The sequence below is a fragment of the Epinephelus fuscoguttatus genome, linkage group LG17 (genome assembly GCF_011397635.1).
Source record: "Epinephelus fuscoguttatus linkage group LG17, E.fuscoguttatus.final_Chr_v1".
Classification (NCBI taxonomy): domain Eukaryota; kingdom Metazoa; phylum Chordata; class Actinopteri; order Perciformes; family Serranidae; genus Epinephelus; species Epinephelus fuscoguttatus.
Window position 1 is genome coordinate 20,956,561 of NC_064768.1, and position 18,249 is coordinate 20,974,809.

General features: G+C 40.1%; 1 protein-coding gene across 1 annotated transcript; it reads left to right on the top strand.

Annotated features, from left to right (window-relative positions):
- Positions 1-599: 599 nt before the first annotated feature.
- On the top strand, positions 600-4,399 carry LOC125905378 (CD59 glycoprotein-like). Its single transcript, XM_049603290.1, has 4 exons — positions 600-676; positions 898-975; positions 3,322-3,429; positions 3,955-4,399. Exons 2-4 carry the CDS (start codon positions 921-923, stop codon positions 4,113-4,115), a joined length of 324 nt encoding a protein of 107 aa, XP_049459247.1. The 5' UTR covers positions 600-676; positions 898-920; the 3' UTR covers positions 4,116-4,399.
- The last annotated feature ends 13,850 nt before the right edge of the window (positions 4,400-18,249 follow it).

Here is an 18,249-nt window from a genome sequence, read left to right on the forward strand (position 1 = left end):
CACACATCTGACTTTTAGGGCAAATCCTGCAGCAGTAACAGTTTATCAGCTCGCAGAATATGACTCCGTGCTTCAGGCTGAATGTGTTATGAACTGCTCTAACATGTTACCAACCTCCCATTAAATATTACAACTGATACAAAACACACAGGTGATCACATCGTGTTTCACCTTGTAAACAGACACTTTTATTTTCTTCTCTTTAAGTCTCCTGTCCTTCCCTCCCTCTTGCTTTCTCCCTACATTCCTCCCTCTGCTCCTCCTTGTGTTTCCCTGTCATTACCTAATCTTGGGTTTAACAGCAGATAACTGTGTTTGTCCACAAGCTGAATTAGCCTACTGTAATTGTGCAATGTAATCACTAACTCCCCTCCCTGCCCTCACTGTCCCTCTGATGACTGCTGTGTCCATTCAGAAATCAAATCAAAGTCAAATTACATACAATTAAATTCACTCAACATACATTGTTCATTAGGAAAAAGAAAAACAATCTATTACATCTATTAGATATGTCTCTGTGTTACACAAACAGCACACTGCATTGGCTCATATTGTACACGCCTGATCCAAACATAGACTCTGGACCCAAACAAACTGGTCGTTTACTTTTGTTGATGGTGCTGTTGCAAAAAGCCTTGTCCTCAAGAGCTGAAAGTCATTTGCTTCACATTCACAGGTGAGTGTTGGATGAATTCAGGGCTAACAATTTGTGCTGAAAATGTTAATATTCATCTGTACTTTGTTTGTCTCATCCTCTTTTAGTCATTTTTAGTCATATTTTTTTGATTATTGACTCCCTCTACGCGTTATTCCTTTTTCACTTCCACAAAGTTAATCCCCTGCCTTTAATCCAGCTGTGACAATGTTGTGAATTTTCCTTTTGGTTTTCATTTTCAGACGTGACAGTGCTTCCAGTCATCATGAGGATCTCTGTGGTGTTTTTCCTGTCTGTCAGCTTTGCCATGTTTGGATTTGGTAAGAAAATAAAAGGGGGGTTAAAAACAAAATCAGTGTTACTTTCATTAATTTTCCCTTCTTTTTTTTTTGCTCCTGAAATGTGCAGCCAAGTGGGACTAAGTCAGAAAGATTGTATGTTTTGCAAAGAGGAAACAGATGAGCCGGAGGGAACGTTTTGGCACATCAGTGTGCAGTTTGCATGTTCTGCTCTTGTGTCATGTGCCTCCCATTTACCCAATGCAGAGTCAGTGCTGAATATTCTTCACAATATTTGCTATGATGTTTCAGGAGCTTTTTGGTTTAATTAATCGACAAGAGTCTAATATATTTGTTAAATACAACAGGGACTTTTTTTGTCAAGGATAGTGATAAAGTCCTGAGGCTAATTGTTCAGAGGAACTCTGATGGGATTTGCGCCATTGAATTGGACTGAATCTTGGAAAAGGTTGTTCAGAAGAAAATAGGATTCTAAAATTGGAATACATTAAGTAATCCAGACTTGATTTTAATCTGGATAAAATCTTCAGTATGTGTTGTTCAAAATTTTTTTTGTAGGATTGGGATACCTTCACTTAAAAAAAAATAGGATTGTCCTGATCCCAGCAGAAGGCTGGATTTGGGATGATTTCAAGAACAAAATGCACTTGGTAAAATATATACACACATTTTATGTAAACACTTTCACTTGATTTGTGTAATTGCTATAGGGATTAAGTAGATATCTACATAGGAAGCAGGGTCCTTGTCTACAGAGAGCACCATGCTTCTACAGTAGCCCAGAAGAGACAAACCAAACATAGGCTCTAGATAGGGCCATTCACATTTTTGCATCGGCCACCATAGTTAGCAGCCTCTCTGTGACGAGAGTGAACCTGAAACATGCTTAATTTTAGTGTGCGTGTTGGTTTAAATCACCTGGTCTGTTTGTTTTTGAGAGGAAGAGACCTCTGTAGATAATTTGGCTCCCGGTTAAAACCTCCTTAACAAAGAATGATAAAGGAATTCTAACCAGGAGTAGTTTCAGCTGATTGCAATCTGCAATCCTCAGTGCTCGATGCCATTAAATCCCCTAAATCTTACACACTTAAAGTGACCCAACTCTGGCTAATCTACCTGTTGTTCTTTACATAGCTAGTTACCTACATTGTCATATAGAGTTCCATTTAGAGCACTGGTTATATAGATTTGATAATCTTAAAAAGTTTGTATCTGGATCAGGGTGATAGAATAAAAATGTTGCTTTGAAAACCTGGCAAGTAAAATGGATTAACTGATCCTGGATAAATGGGATTTCCAAATCTGGATCCTTCTGATGCACATTACATTTTTTAAACAACTGGGCCCTGGATTTATTTCCATTTTTGTTGAGATTTTCCTCCACCATTTTATTTATTATCATTTTAGCACAGGTGAGTAAAATGTACAGAAAAACTGACTATGCCTTCTTAAGTGTGCAAAAGTCATTCAGCTTTAGGGTTGAATCCATCTAACTTTTCACTTTCCAACATGAAGTCTTACAATTCCATAGAAATATACAAATATTCACCAGACTACTGGAATCAATGAAATCTCCTTGCACAGCCACAGATCGTCAGGTGCTGGTTGGCAGCAGGAACGTAAATCATAAGATATGCAAAATATGCGGAGTAGTGAGTAAAGGAGAGACTTGCAGGATATATATTATTAATGTATATTATTCATGTCCTGTTATATGGTTCCTCTGCATAAAGGTATTTGTATATAGGTACTGGTGGTCTCAAGCTAGGATAGAGTACTTTGTAGTAATTCTACCTCTTATCCTCGCTTTGTGTAATATTGATTATGTAAGTAGACTTTGCTATTCATGCATTGAAATCCTTATGTTTTTAACGTATACCATGGTTGATGCATACTTTTTCAACTTCATGATGTATGCAATTGTATTGTTTTTGTATATTTTTTTGAGTCTTGCTTAGACAAACAGAGAAAAAAAGAAAAAACGAAATTGGTCATGTGACCAGCAAGCATTTAAACACACCTGAGAATGCTTAGGTCAGACCTGATGAGGTGAACCTGATGACGCTAAACGCGAAACGCGTTGTTCCCTTCATTAAATTTCGATAGTAAAGTCTATGTCAGTGTGCGGAGGATTTTTTTTGCATATCTTATGATTCACCAGACTATATACAGCTGACACAAAGACAGCCAATATCTGACACTGAGAAATATTTTGACATTCTGTAAAGTATGTTTATATTTGGTGTATGAGCTTGAATTAGATGAGAAGACTGATGTTGATGTTGAATGGGTGATGAGTTCATGCTCACTAATACTGACCTTCAGACTGGAGTAATGAATCAAGGGAACACTGTCTTGTCTCTCCAGGCCGCTCGCTGCAGTGTTACTCCTGTCCTGACGGCTCCTCCAACAGCTGTGAAGTCAAACAGGAGTGTAACCAAAATGATGACAGCTGCCTCAAACTCACCAGTGGTGGTAAGCATCGTTAGGGAGTTACATTTTGAGAACATAAAATGTCTGTCTGGTGAAAGCATGGTGAAAATGGAAACAAGGCAGGTATATGTGTGGAAGGATGGAGGAGGGTTGTTAAAATTGGTACGGCATTGATCAGAATATTTATCTTCAAATACTAATTTAACCTTTTTTTAAACACTGACAAGCCAAAAAAAAAAGAATAATAATACTTAGCACCAGATCCACCCACTGGAGCTTTTCAACACTTCTCATGGACCTCATTAGTCGACAGAGTTTGTATGTAGAGTACGTAATTTATTACTGTTTAATAGTGACCAAAATTCCATATGTAAATCACATAACAACTGAACTATCTCTTGACAACTGATCAAAACATATGCACTGATGAAGGCCATGAGATGTGACTGAAAGCTCAGGCAAAAGGTCCATATTGAACCTTCAAGCTTCTTTAAATTGTTAAAAAAAAAAAAAACTAATAGTAATGCTCCCAAGACTGATGCTGTTTCTCACACTGTCTCCCCTCAGAAATGACCTACACCCAATGTATGAGGAACGCAGACTGTGACTTCATGACCCTGGCCGTCAGATATGTCCTCCCCGACTTTGAGTTCGAGTGTTGTCAGTCAAACCTCTGCAATGGACAAAAAAAGGGTTTCATTCAGAAGATTAAGGACTTCTTTGGTTAAGAAATAAGAAAAAAGAACAAATACATTCAAATTAAAACCTGACATCAAGATATTGATTCTTCTATGTATGTATCATTGAATTCTTGTATCACTGCCGAGCATTGTAACATACTCAGTAAAGTCTTGATGAAAATATTCCATGAAGACACAGGTAACAAAATCAACTTTCTATCTGAAAGAAGTGTACTTTTAAGTTCTAATGCTGAGGTCGACAAAGCAACAGTGAATCACGTTTAACTGATCTGATGTCAGGAGACACACATTAAAGAAAACTGTGCAATTTGTCTGGACTCTATTGCAGTAATTTGTGTTATTCTGTGTTTTAATCTTTTTTTACTAATGTATCTATTTATTTTTACAAAGTTACTAAAACAAGCTGATTTGTATTTCTGAAATGCTGACATAATGGTACCACCTTCTAATAAGGCACACTTTATAAAGACTTAACATTAACATTTATACCAAAATTTGCACGTATGTGAGGGTTTTTTAAATGCAGGAAAACCCGTTAAAAAGGTTGATTGCTTTCGTATTAGACCAGAGCCGTGTACAAGACTCTACTGTGAATGAATTAATTTCTGTTTTGATTTTTACTGATGTGTAACATTCAATGTCATGCACAGGCCGGAGAACTTAGTAAACAGTACTAAGCATCCCAGAGGCCAGTGTAAATGTTACAATGGCTACTTATGTTTTTTATATATTTCTTTACTTGTTCAGTCTCTCTCTCAAACTCAGTGCTGACTTAACTTAAAATGACGTATGAGCTCTGCTTGGACGGAGATGGGTGGTATTTTGTGGCGGCCTGTCATCGCATTGCACCGCCAAAGAGGCTAAAATTGATGCAAACTGACTTTTGTCATGAACTAACATATTTTCCTGATTTTATAATGTAGTGCAGTCACTCGAGAAAAAAAATATTAGCTCTGTCTTTCTGAGTTAAAGCGATAATCTCATTATTTCACAAAACAGAGCAGATTTATTCTTCTCAAGTTAATGCATTACATCGTGTACAAACACAGGTGCACACTTTAGTTTGATAGTTTAACGCTTCTGTGAGCTAAAACTGTCATGTAGCATTCACTCTTCTGCATCTGTACCATAGATAATGACTGATTTAATCCTTGTTCTTACTGCTGCACAATTAAAATACACAGTCTAGCAAGAAACTTTTCATTCAAAGTAGACAGTACATGTTGAGGAAAGGCTGAGGGAGACAGTGACAAAGGAAAACAGATCCTGGAGACAGACTGGGTCAACACTATGATGCTCTTTGTGGCTCAGTAGACTAAAACACACATCATGTCCACTCAGTGTGTGGTGGCTAGATTCAAACCCCTGATTTAAAAAGCTCTCAATAGGAGCATTGAACCTGCTGAAACACAACAACAGCCTGGAAACAGTCTGAAGAAGAACATCAAAGTTTGTATGAGTGTCTGCTGCCGGCCTTGAATAATAATTAAGATCGCACTGAGTTTCTAAACAAGCTGCTGTATTCCCCTACAGCCGATTATAGAATAATGTGGTGTTTCTGCAGCAGTGACTGAGTACAATGTCTTAATTTGTTGACTTTAATCAAAAGAAGGACAACATCTGCTACCTGAGAGAACGTGTGTGTGTGTGTGTGTGTGTGTGTGTGTGTTACTTTATCCTCATGATGTCCTCACAAGTCGCAAAATAAGATTGAGTGAGGACATTTATTCTGGACAATAAACAGATTTTTAAAGTTTGGAAGTTAAAGGTTTTATGAAATCATTACACATCAATGTGCCTCAAAGCATGTGATGCTATTTTATGCAAAATATGTGTATATATGTGTGTGTGTGTGTGTGTGTGTGTGTGTGTGTGTGTGTCTGCATGCTACAACCCTGTCCAGGTGGCTAGATAATTAAAAACATTTCTCACACTTGATTTTACATCGAAATCTCAATGATAACATCTGGCCGAGCAAGGGAGGAAAAGACCAGGTGTGTGTGTGTGTGTGTGTGTGTGTGTGTATGACTGAGAAAGAGAGGCTAAGATGAGCTGTGTTTGGTGAAATCAATGATCGTTTAGTTATGTAATTAGAATATTACTAAGATTAATAAACCAGTCCTTACAAAATTTGATGGGCTGTTTTCTGGGATTGTTGTGGCCTGTAATTCAGTTCAATTCAATTTTATTTATACAGCCCAATATCACAAATCACAATTTGCCTCACAGGGCTTTACAGCATACGACATCCCTCTGTCCTTATGACCCTCGCAGCGGATAAGGAAAAACTCCCCAAAAAAACCCCTTTAATGGGGAAAAAAAACGGTAGAAACCTCAGGAAGAGCAACTGAGGAGGGATCCCTCTTCCAGGACGGACAGACGTGCAATAGATGTCGTACAGAACAGATCAGCATAATAAATTGACAGTAATCCGTATGACACAATGAGACAGAGAGAGAGAGAGAGAGAGAGAGAGAGAGATGCAGGTAATGACAGTAGCTTACAACAACATTATTGAAAGTAATAATATTACAGTTATAGTTCGGGCTACTGTGGTACAATATGTTGAAAGTATATATTAATATCTGGCAGTATACATGTGTGACAATAGTCATATGTGTATAATAACAGAAGAAGTATGACTAATGACTAATGATGGCAGCAGCAGCAGGAGGAGGCATCTGGCAGGACCATGGCAGCAGCACAACCACACACGTCACGCTGTCCAGGCACCGCTGCGATATGAGTTAATCTGAGAGACAGTGGAGCACAAAGGCTCCGGAGAAGAAGCCGAGTTAGTGACATCCAGAATGGCTGAGTTAGCAAGATGCAGTAATAGAAGAGAGAGAGAGAGAGAGAGAGAGAGAGAGAGAAGAAGAAGAAGAGAAGGTGCCCGGTGTATTATAGGGGGGTCCTCCGGCAGACTAGGCCTAAGTCAGCCTAACTAGGGGCTGGTACAGGGCAAGCCTGAGCCAGCCCTAACTATAAGCTTTATCAAAGAGGAAAGTCTTAAGTCTAGTCTTAAATGTGGAGACGGTGTCTGCCTCCCGGACTGTAACAGGAAGATGATTCCACAGGAGAGGAGCCTGATAGCTGAAGGCTCTGGCTCCTGATCTACTTTTGGAGACTTTAGGAACCACGAGTAACCCTGCGTTCTCAGAGCGCAGTGTTCTGGTGGGATAATAAGGCACTATGAGCTCTCTAAGATATGACGGAGCTTGACCATTTAGAGCTTTATAAGTTAACAGTAGGATTTTAAATTCAATTCTGGATTTTACAGGGAGCCAGTGCAGAGAAGCTAAAACAGGAGAAATATGATCTTGTTTCTTAGTTCCTGTTAGTACACGTGCTGCTGCATTCTGAATTCTGAGTTTTTAAGGACTTACTAGAGCTACCTGATAACAGAGAGTTACAGTAATCCAGCCTAGAGGTAACAAAAGCATGGACCAATTTTTCTGCATCTTTTCGGGTCAGGATAGGCCTAATTTTCGCAATATTACGCAGATGAAAAAATGCAGTCCGTGAGGTTTGTTTTAAATGAGAATTAAAAGACAAATCTTGATCAAATATTACTCCAAGGTTTCTTACGGTAGTGCTAGAGGCCAGAGCAATGCCATCTAGAGAAACTATGTCATCAGATAAAGAGTCTCTGAGTTGTTTGGGGCCAAAAACAATAACTTCAGTTTTGTCTGAATTTAACATCAGGAAATTGGTGCTCATCCAAGTTTTTATGTCCTTAAGGCAATTATGGAGTTTAGTTAATTGATTACTTTCTTCTGGCTTCATCGATAAATACAACTGAGTATCATCCATAACAATGGAAATTTATAGAGTGATTTCTAATGATGTTACCTAGAGGAAGCATATATAGAGTAAATAGGATTGGTCCGAGCACAGAACCTTGTGGAACTCCAAAACAAACTTTGGTACGTAAGGACGATTCATTATGAACGTGAACAAACTGAAAACGATCAAATAAATAAGATTTAAACCAGCTTAGTGCAGAACCTTTTAGGCCAATTAAGTGATCCAGTCTCTGCAATAGAATTTGATGGTCAATTGTGTCAAACGCCGCACTAAGATCTAATAAAACAAGTACAGAGACAAGTCCTTTGTCCGAAGCAATCAGAAGGTCATTTGTAATTTTAACTAGTGCTGTCTCAGTGCTATGATGCACTCTAAATCCTGACTGAAATTCCTCAAATAAATTGTTATCATGGAGAAAATCACACAGCTGGTCTGCGACTACTTTCTCAAGGATCTTTGACATAAAGGGAAGATTAGATATTGGTCTATAGTTGGCTAACACCTCTGGATCCAGGGTGGGCTTTTTTAGTAGAGGTTTAATTACAGCTACCTTAAAAGACTGTGGTACATAGCCTGTTAATAAGGATATATTGATCATATCTAATATATGAGTGTTAACTAAAGGAAAGACCTCCTTAAGTAGCCTGGTTGGGATGGGGTCTAAGAGACACGTTGATGATTTAGATGAAGAAATCAATGTGGTCAATTCTTGAAGAGAAATTGGGGAGAAGCAATCTAAATATATATTAGGTTTTACAGCTGTGTTTGAAGATAGATAGGTACTATCTGAGGACAGGAGGTCATGAATTTTGCCTCTAATAGTTAGAATTTTGTCATTAAAAAAGCTCATAAAATCATTACTGCTAAGGGCTAAAGGAATACAAGGCTCAACAGAGCTCTGACTCTCAGTCAGCCTGGCTACAGTGCTGAAAAGAAACCTGGGGTTGTTCTTATTGTCTTCTATTAATGCTGAGAAATAGTTTGGTCTGGGATGGCGGAGGCCGCTCTTGTTAGGTTTGAGACTGTCTGTCCTGATTAAACGAGATTCTTCCAGTTTGGTTAATCGCCAATTCCTTTCAAACTTTAGCGATATTTGGTTTAACGTACGGGTGTGAGAGTTATACCAAGGACAGAACTTTCTTTTCTTATTTAACTTCAGTTTAAGAGGACCTACAGAGACAATTGTTGTTCGCAGCGAGCCTACAACGCAATTGACAAAATGAGCAAACTCGCTACAGAAACCTCTGTTACTGAGGACTTGGTATTGAATTTAATGGAGTAATCTTTTCCTTAAATTTTGCAGCACTATCTGATAAACATCTAGTATAGTAACTGTTGCTGAGTGGCGTGTGATCGAGTAAAAAGAAATCAAAAGTAATCAGATAATGATCCGATAGCGAGGGATTCTGTGGAAAGACTTTTAGGTTATCAATTTCAATTCCATACGTCAGAACTAGATCGAGGGTACGGTTAAAACAATGAGTGGGTTCATGTACACCCTGACTGAAGCCCATGGAGTCTAATAATGAGATAAACGCGTTAGCCAGGGAGTCATTATCAACGTCGACATGAATGTTAAAATCGCCTACAATAATAACTTTATCTGTTAAGAACTAAACTGGATAAAAACTCTGAGAATTCAGATACAAATTCAGAATACGGGCCAGGAGCACGGTACACTATAACAAATAAAAGTGGCTGCAAGGTTTTTCCAGGTCGGATGTAAAAGACTAAGAATGAGGCTTTCAAATGAATTATAATCTAGTTTAGGTTTAGGGCTGATTAACAGACTAGAGTTAAAAATGGCTGCAACTCCCCCTCCTCGGCCGCTGCCTCGAGGAATGTGGGTATTACTATGACTGGGAGGAGTGGATTCATTTAGACTGACATATTCATCTTGACACAGCCAGGTTTCAGTGAGACTGAGTAAATCAATATGATTATCTGATATTAATTCATTTACTAACACTGCTTTAGATGATAGAGACCTGATATTTAACAGTCCGCATTTAATTCTCCTGTTTTGTCTTTCTGTCACAGAAGAGGTTTTAATTTTTATGAGGTTGTTATGCACAACTCCTCTTTGTTTAATTTTAGATTTAAATAATTTAGGTGGTCGGGGGACAGACACCGTTTGTATAAAACTATGAAAACTATGGCTGGGTAACTGAACTAGAAGCTCAGAGAGGCGTATAGGACTGCGAGTCTGAGTCCTGGTCTCAACTCTGGGTTGTCAGGGATTTAAATTACTAATAAAGTTTGCCAGGTTCCTAGAAATGAGAGCAGCTCCATCCAAAGTGGGATGAATGCCGTCTCTCCTAATAAGACCAGGTTTTCTCCAGAAAGTTTGCCAATTATTAACAAAACCCACATCGTTTGCTGGACACCACCTGGACAGCCAGTGATTAAATGATGACATGCGGCTAAACATGTCATCATTGGTCAGATTTGGGAGGGGTCCAGAGAAAACTACGGAGTCCGACATCGTTTTTGCATATTCACACACCGAGGCAATATTAATTTTAGTGACCTCCGACTGGCGTAATTGGGTGTCATTGCCGCCGACGTGAATAACAATCTTACTGAATCTACGTTTAGCTTTAGCCAGCAGTTTTAAATTTGATTCAATGTCGCCCGCTCTGGCCCCAGGGATACATTTGACTATGGTCGCTGGTGTTGCTAACTTCACGTTCCTCAGAATAGAGCTGCCAATAACCAGAGTTTTATCCTCAGCGGGTGTGTCGCTGAGTGGGGAAAAGCGGTTGGAAACGTGAACAGGCTGGTGGTGAGCCGTGGGCTTCGGCTTAGAGCTGTGCTTCTGGCGAACCGTAACCCAACCTCCCGGCTGAACGGGAGTAACCGGAGGACAGTTAGCAGAGGCTAAGGCTATGCTATGTGGCTCCGCACCGGCTACAGGGGGCTAGCTAACTACCGCAGCTACTGAATGGTTTTCCATGGTGCGGAGCCGCGCTTCTAATTCACTAAGCCTCGCCTCCAATGCAGCAAATAAGCTACACTTATTACAATTACCACTGTCGCTAAAGGAGGCAGAGGCATAACTGAACATTTGGCACACCGAGCAAGAGAGAGCAGAGGGAGAAGCCATCGCTAACTGTAAAGCTAATGTAGCTACCAAGGCTGGTAACGTGCAAACAACAGCTAAGAGATTAGCGAGAAAGTCGTAGAAAGGAGGAGAGCTTAAACAGAACCAGTGTGGGTTAAGACTTGAAGTAGACGTTAAAGCAACGTTAAAGCAACTGAAGTGAGAAAGCAGGCTAGTAGAATCCACCAGAGCAGTACAGAGACGCTGTCACAGAAACACCGGAAATGACACAACTCGCTTACCGCAATACTTCAGCACGTCAGAGATCAGTCACAAGGCAAAATGTAATGCAAATAATGAAATTGTGAAGCAAATGAAAATTGCAAAAAGACTTGCGATGATGTCTCGGATGTGGAGCCTATTTTTGTGAGCATTTAGTGTTCCCCATAAAATTGAAATATATTACTGATGATGAGTTGTGTGATGGTGTTCGAAGCAGTGCTGAAGGACCAACTCTGTGAGCTGCTTTCCTTCTGCTCTCTCTGCCTGGTTAACACAAGCAAACACAGCAGCAGCGCCTACACCAAACCATTAAACAGTTCGAACAATGTCACACTGGCTGTGAAAAAGCTCACCTGTGTTGTTAAACCTGTCAATAACAACTGTGTAATGTTGGTCGAATGATGCTAACAGTTTGCCCTGTCACTGTTTGTGTGTGACTCTGTCCCAGGCACAGAGCTCACACTCCTGCAGCAGAAGTCTCATAAGAGAAAGAGAGTAAAAGAGAGGGGCAAGGTAGGGCTGAGTGAGTCAATACACTGCCCACAGCTCTACACCAAAATAAGATTTTGCCTTTTTTAAAGGTCCAGTGTGTAGGATTTAGGAGGGGTATATTAGCAGAAATGGAATATAATATAAATGTATGTTTTCTTTAGCTCATAATCACCTGAATATAATAATCACTGTGTTTTCATTACCTCAGAATGAGCCTTGGGTCCCAATCTACAGAGATCACCATGTTGCCCTGATAAGTTTCTAGAGTAGTCCAGAATGGACAAACCAAACCCTGGTTCTACAAGGGACCATTTGCATTTTTGCATCTGCCACCATAGTTAGCTGCCCTTCAGCGATTAGCAGTATCGTACAACTCTCATTTTTCAACATGAAACTGCTTTATTCAGAGTTTTTACTGTCTTAAATCACTGGGTCCCTTTGTTTATAGATCAGATGAGACCTCTGCAGATATTTTGGCTCCTGTTAAAAACCTCCTGAATATCTGGATCTTAACTTATCAGAAAAAAAGTAAGCACACATACCTTGGTGCTGGGCTGGTGACTCATCTCTGACATGCCAAACAGCATTGGAAAACCACAGATTTGTAATATGAAACTGCCTTATTCAGTGTTTTTAGTGATTTAAATCACCAGGTTGGTTTGTTTTGGAGAGGAAGAGACCTCTGCGGATAATATGGCTCCTGCTAAAAACCAAAGGAACTCTAACCAGGAGAAGTTTCAGCTGGCTGCAATCTGCATTACGCACCTCTAGATGGCAGTAAAACCTCCTAAATCTTACATACTGGACCTTTAAATAGTCAAATTTTCAGCATCCTCTTGCATGGACAGGACATACTCATAAAAACATTGCTTCCCAGCACCACTAGTAGTCAAAAACTCTACACGGCACGTTTAAATTACATCAAGTATAGCTCTTGAGGTCACTGTAACAAATGCCACAAACTGCTATCTTGCTACGTGAAGGAATTGAATAAAATCAAATAGGACATGTGTCATATTTCAGCAAATAAACAGCAGTTTCCTCTTATTGGTTAGTTGGCTGGTTGTTGGTTTATCTGCTTGTCACTGGTACAGGTGTCTGTGATCAAAACCCCGTGTAAAGACTGAAGAATATATTTCAGAGGCAATGATGGAACAGGAAAAACCTGATGTCTCAGCCTGTCTGATCAGCCTGCAGGACTGACAGGGAGGAGAGCTTCCTGCTTCAGAGTTGAGTGCATTTCACAGACGAGCCAGCAGCGTGACACCGAAGGAAAAAACAACAGCTGACATGCTGTAAAGCCTTTGTTCAAGCACTGAAATATACACAGAGCTGGATCTGAAGCCTGCAGTAGCACGTGAGAGCTTTTTCGCTGAGATCCATAAACAGCAGCCATAATCAGACAAAGTATCAGCTGCTTTTTGAAAGGTAGAGGCCTGTTTTTTAATTAACAGCAGATGTTTTTTTGGGGTGTTGAAACAAGATGTCTCAGCGAATAACTGAAGTTTAACATTTTTGAGACGTGTTCTTGTTCAGACTGTGTGACGCCTCAGGAGCTTTCTGTTTTCTCTCTACACCTTTGCCCTCCTCTTATTCTATCACTCTTTTTGAATGTCAACATAGTTACGAGGACATAAGACTGTTTTTTAAATATCAAAGACTTCTAATATCCAGTATCATGAGATTGTTAGTGTTGTGTCTGTTGTCATGTGCAGTGGCTTGAGAAAAAGAAATGACAGTCCTCCCACTGCTGACTGTTTTTGTGATTAATGCGACCAATTAAACTCCATTTTATGGCAGAACGTCCTCAGAAAAACTCTGTTTATCCTCTATTTGATTCATATACTGTCTAAAACTTTGTGTCTTGTTTAATATGTCATAATGGGTTTCTCTATTTTTGTGTTTTTTTTTGTTTATATGTCATCATTCATCTAATGTGTTATTTGAACATCACTTACTGGGGACATTCAACAGAAAACAGATCCAGATTTTTAGGGAGTAAATGCATTTTGTTCCCTGATGAGTTATGGTACATATTACAATAAGTATCGTAACATCCAACACAACAAAATGTATTGTTTGTGGGTTTAAAGGGCTGATTTACTTTATTGCAGAGCATTAAGGCCCACACACACCAAATGGACATCAAGGAACTAGCGGTGATGAAGGCCAACTGTTGCATTGCCTCATCTCAGCCAAAAGACTGCACTTGAACATCCCGCAAAGACAAAAGGCAACAGCCAACTAGTACCGACGTTCTGCGCCTGCACGAGAAGAAATAACTCTCCATAGCAGCAGGCGGCAGTATTCTACATTCATCATTAAAAAAAGGAGACCTAAAGTGCGACAGGACTGATTCAAGACACTAGTTAGCCAGTTAGCACAACAACACAGCCCTCACTTCCATTTCTGAACTGGGTTAACCCAGCTGAACTGCCAATCAGAGCTAGTTCATTCACCGACAGGCTCCGCTGGCTGTGATGCCGACTCAACATGCCGACTTGCCTGGGAAAAAAAAGCAGACTAGTGCCAATGGTGCAGGGCACACTGCAAAAACCAGGGCGACAGACACTCGCTGTGATTGCGATTGCCATTGGCTTGGTGTGTCAGGGCCTTTAGATGAGTGTAGCGCTCTTGCGGCAGCACAGTAAACACAGAGTAGAAGCCAGGAGTTGATAAGCTTAGCTTAGCATAATGACTGGAAGCAAGTCTGAAAACACTTCAGGGGGCTTCACTGGTGGGAGTGTGTTGTTTCCAGTGAGACATGAAATACGATCAGTAGGTGATTTGTTAATTTTTAACATTGGAGTCAGAGACAAAGTCTGCATAGCAGATAAAAAACCTCACTTCATCCCACCTATATGAAGCATAGCATCTGTGCCTCATGTATTTCAGCTGTGACATTTCACATTTGCAATTGGTCGGTGAGTTTCCTGGTTTTCACACTTGTGCTTCAAATACTGTGCCAGTTAATATAGATACGCCCCTTCAAAAAGTAATAATTCTTAATTAATTCATTAATTACTAGTATTACTGGATCTTTGCGCTGCCCACCACTGCTGCTTGTGGTACATTTCACTTTTGCCTTTCTCCAGCGCTGACACAGAACTAAATTGAAGGCATTAAGTCTGGCTATACGAGCCCTGTGAAAGGGCAGTTGAGGACATCAAGATGGCTGACATTACTGGAAATACTGGAGAGAATCAGCATGTTACACGTTTGAGCCTCAGTCAAACCCAGACTCAGATAAGGATGACTGCAACAAGCTGATGTATCAGAATGATAAGTGTAGTTAGCATCTTCTATTTGTTTATGGTGTTTATTAGCTTGTAGGCTAACTGGCAGTGGCTGAATCAGGGTTAGTGGATTTGAGACGTACAATAATATCGTCTATAGATAGTAGATAGTGAAAGTAAGCTCCAGGGTCCTGTTTACATCCAAAAACTACATACTTTACCATGTTTGCCGTCAAAACTTTCACTATCCTAGTGCTCTGTACTGACAAGTCCGCTCTGCACTGCAAGTTTAAGGTTTCTTTGCTGATGTTGTGACAAAGTATGTTACCCAGTTTATATATGTTTCCTGTATTAGGTAGGCTGACCAATCGTCCTCTTTTGCCTGGACATGTCCACTTTATTTCTGTCTGAACCCGACAGTCATTCTGTTTTGTTATGTTATGTTATGTTATGAGTTTGTGTCACACAGTTGTTATGGTTACAGGCTATTTAACAGGCCGGGCGTGCGCTGTAGGTGCTCCGTGGAGAGGGAGACCTCCGTGTTTGACGGGAGTTGGCGGCAGAAGGTCAGAGGCTTCCAGCGAGGGGAGAGGTAGAAACAAACAGCCAATGTGTGTGTGTTGTGTTCAGGTGTTGTCATGTAAATAACAGTCCCCAAGCAATAAACAGGACAGACAATAGGATTTTATTTATTTTTACACTACATTTTCACTGAAAGCTGACCGAATCCGACCCGATCCCGAATACAATTTATACATTTTTTACCGAACCCGGCCCGACCTGTCGTCTACCGTCGGGACCCGTCGGGCTCAGATCGAGTAGCCACACTCTAGTGTGTGTATGTGTCCCCTATCTATAGGGGCCTATCTGAATTTCTGTCTTTGAGAGATATTATTTTGTAATATAACTGAATTTTCTATCCATACATATAAACTTTAAATATATTAAAATTATAAGGCATCTTTGAGTAAACTCTGAGTATCATTTAAGTAGGCTATCTCGTGGCCGGGCCGAGTGTCCTCTTTTTTGGAAATCAAAATATGGTCACCCTATATTAGGCAGTGAGTTGTATTAATGACGTACCTAATTTTAGGGAAGTGCACAGACATCACCTCCCCAGTAGAGGAATGTGAAAATAGCTCTCTAGTGACAAACTTTGCACAGAAATAAGTCAGTATATATAAAGAAAAGAGAAGATATATCAGACTATACAGTGTGGCTGCCTGATGTCGACAGGCTGTAAAACTGTAGTAATAAAAGACAGGTTCGCTACCTGTATGGATCTATAATGAGCTTCACTGTTCCTCTAAACAGTGTCGTGTGACTGGTTTGTAACTGTGTCTTTCTGGTAATCAAGGAAGCAACTGGTTTTATTTTTTCTCCCTGTTGCTGTTGCACTGTTGCACAGCAGACGATTGCCATGGAAACCAGACCTGTGGAGGGCTGTGTATAATTTTTCTGTTTTTTTTATATATATAATCTCCTCTAATCCTGGACCAATTAGTTTCAGACCAGGACGGAGAGGAGGAACGTCTCCCTCTATTTTTCCCTTGACGATTTTCTTTTTGTCTTCCTCTCTCCAAATCTGTCTCTCTGTGTCCGTCTAAATCTGCCTTCATTTCTCTCTCCATATTTTTGCTTTAGGCACAACAACTGCTGCACATAGACACGCACACATGAACACTCATACACCAGATCATCCCACATTAATTTAGCCTCCTATTAATCCAATTAGCTCTGAGAAATTGTTGATTTCGCTTCATCTGTTCTCTGCTGTCCTTTCTCCAGTGTCCTCCTTTTAGTCCTCTCATGGTTTCTCTGGAAAAGCCCACATCTACTAAACCCCTACTTCTTCTTCTACTACTACGAATACATTTTTAATGATAACAAGAATGACAGCAAGTAACCTGTGTGCATGGTTTTTACCCTCAACAACACATTTAGTTGTGTAGATTTCTTTTGATCCATTCATCTGTTTCTTTGTCTTTTGCTTTTTTTGTTCTCATGGGGGCCCTCAGGCATGTGTGTGTCAGAGATCCCACGGGGTGTGTGTCTCCTGGGCATCTGTAACATGCACATACTGGGAGGAAACAACACACACACACACACACACACACACACACACACACACACACACACTCTCTCATTGTCCCAGTTGGGGGTACGGGCTCAGATCTCGGGGAGAGAGGAGCACAGTGGGAGTACAAGGGGAAAAGATTATACCTCTGGGGCTGACACACACACACACACACACACACACTAAACTCACAAACACACAAACGCACACAACAACAGCAGACCCTGAACTTTGAACAGCGAGGTGAGATTCATGCAGTTAGAAAAAACACTGGACTGACATTACATTTAAAACTTGCTACACAGTTTAATCCAGAGAGTTTGGCTCTGCGGAACTGAAAAGCTTCATACAATGTATTTGCATCAGGTTGAAACTGACTCAGGGTTTTGTAAGGTGACTCATAGGACACTAAATTGAAAAATGGCTGCTGAGGCTTGTGAGTACTCTGGTATTTTGTTCAGTTTAGCATGATAAACTGAAGCCTCAGGACTCATTGTCTGACGATTTAACGTTTGGAGACAAACTAAATATCTTTGGGTTATGGATAAAACAACACAATTGAGAATGTCATCTTGGGGTTTGGGAAACAATAATCAACATTTTTTCATCATTTTCTGACATTTTATAGACCAAACAACAAAGTGATTAATTGAGAAAATAATAAAAAGATTAATCAATAGTGAAAATAATCAGAAGTTGCAGCCCTGGATGCAAGAATGGAGTTGAAGCTGAGAGACGGTGTCTACAGCCGGCTTGCATTATAAACGGATAACCTGCTCAAACAGGATTAGTTAATGCTCCTTGGACTACAGACTGAAACCAGAATGCTTCTGAAACCAAAATCTGGTCCTGTTGCCTACAGATTCTGCAAACATATGCATATATCAGGTCACAGAGATTAGGTAAATAGAGAAGAAGCTTCAATGTTTGTATAAAATAGCCTTAAAGGAGAAGTCCGGTATTTTGCACTTTGAGCCCCATTTCTGGGTTGTTTATGATGAAATAGAGTGGCTAAGACCAAAATTTTGACAATTGCTCCTTTTCAGAGAGTTCTGCTTTAACCTGCCTGGCTTAACCGTGTTGTCTATGGCCATGTGTGAACCTGTCCTAAAACCACCCTAAACGTTAGTTTTCGAAGCCATGTTTTGACACAAAAATCGTAGCAAATTGTGGTTTACATCCGTGTTTTCGCTACTCATCTTGATTGTGGAACTGTTTTTTCAG

What these genes read in the sequence shown, in the direction of transcription:
- LOC125905378 (XM_049603290.1), top strand. Translation starts at nt 921, where the DNA reads ATGAGGATCTCTGTGGTGTTTTTCCTGTCTGTCAGCTTTGCCATGTTT. An exon ending in CTTTGCCATGTTTGGATTTG is followed by an intron (nt 976 to 3,321) that starts GTAAGAAAATAA and finishes TTGTCTCTCCAG; the next exon opens with GCCGCTCGCTGCAGTGTTAC. An exon ending in CCTCAAACTCACCAGTGGTG is followed by an intron (nt 3,430 to 3,954) that starts GTAAGCATCGTT and finishes GTCTCCCCTCAG; the next exon opens with AAATGACCTACACCCAATGT.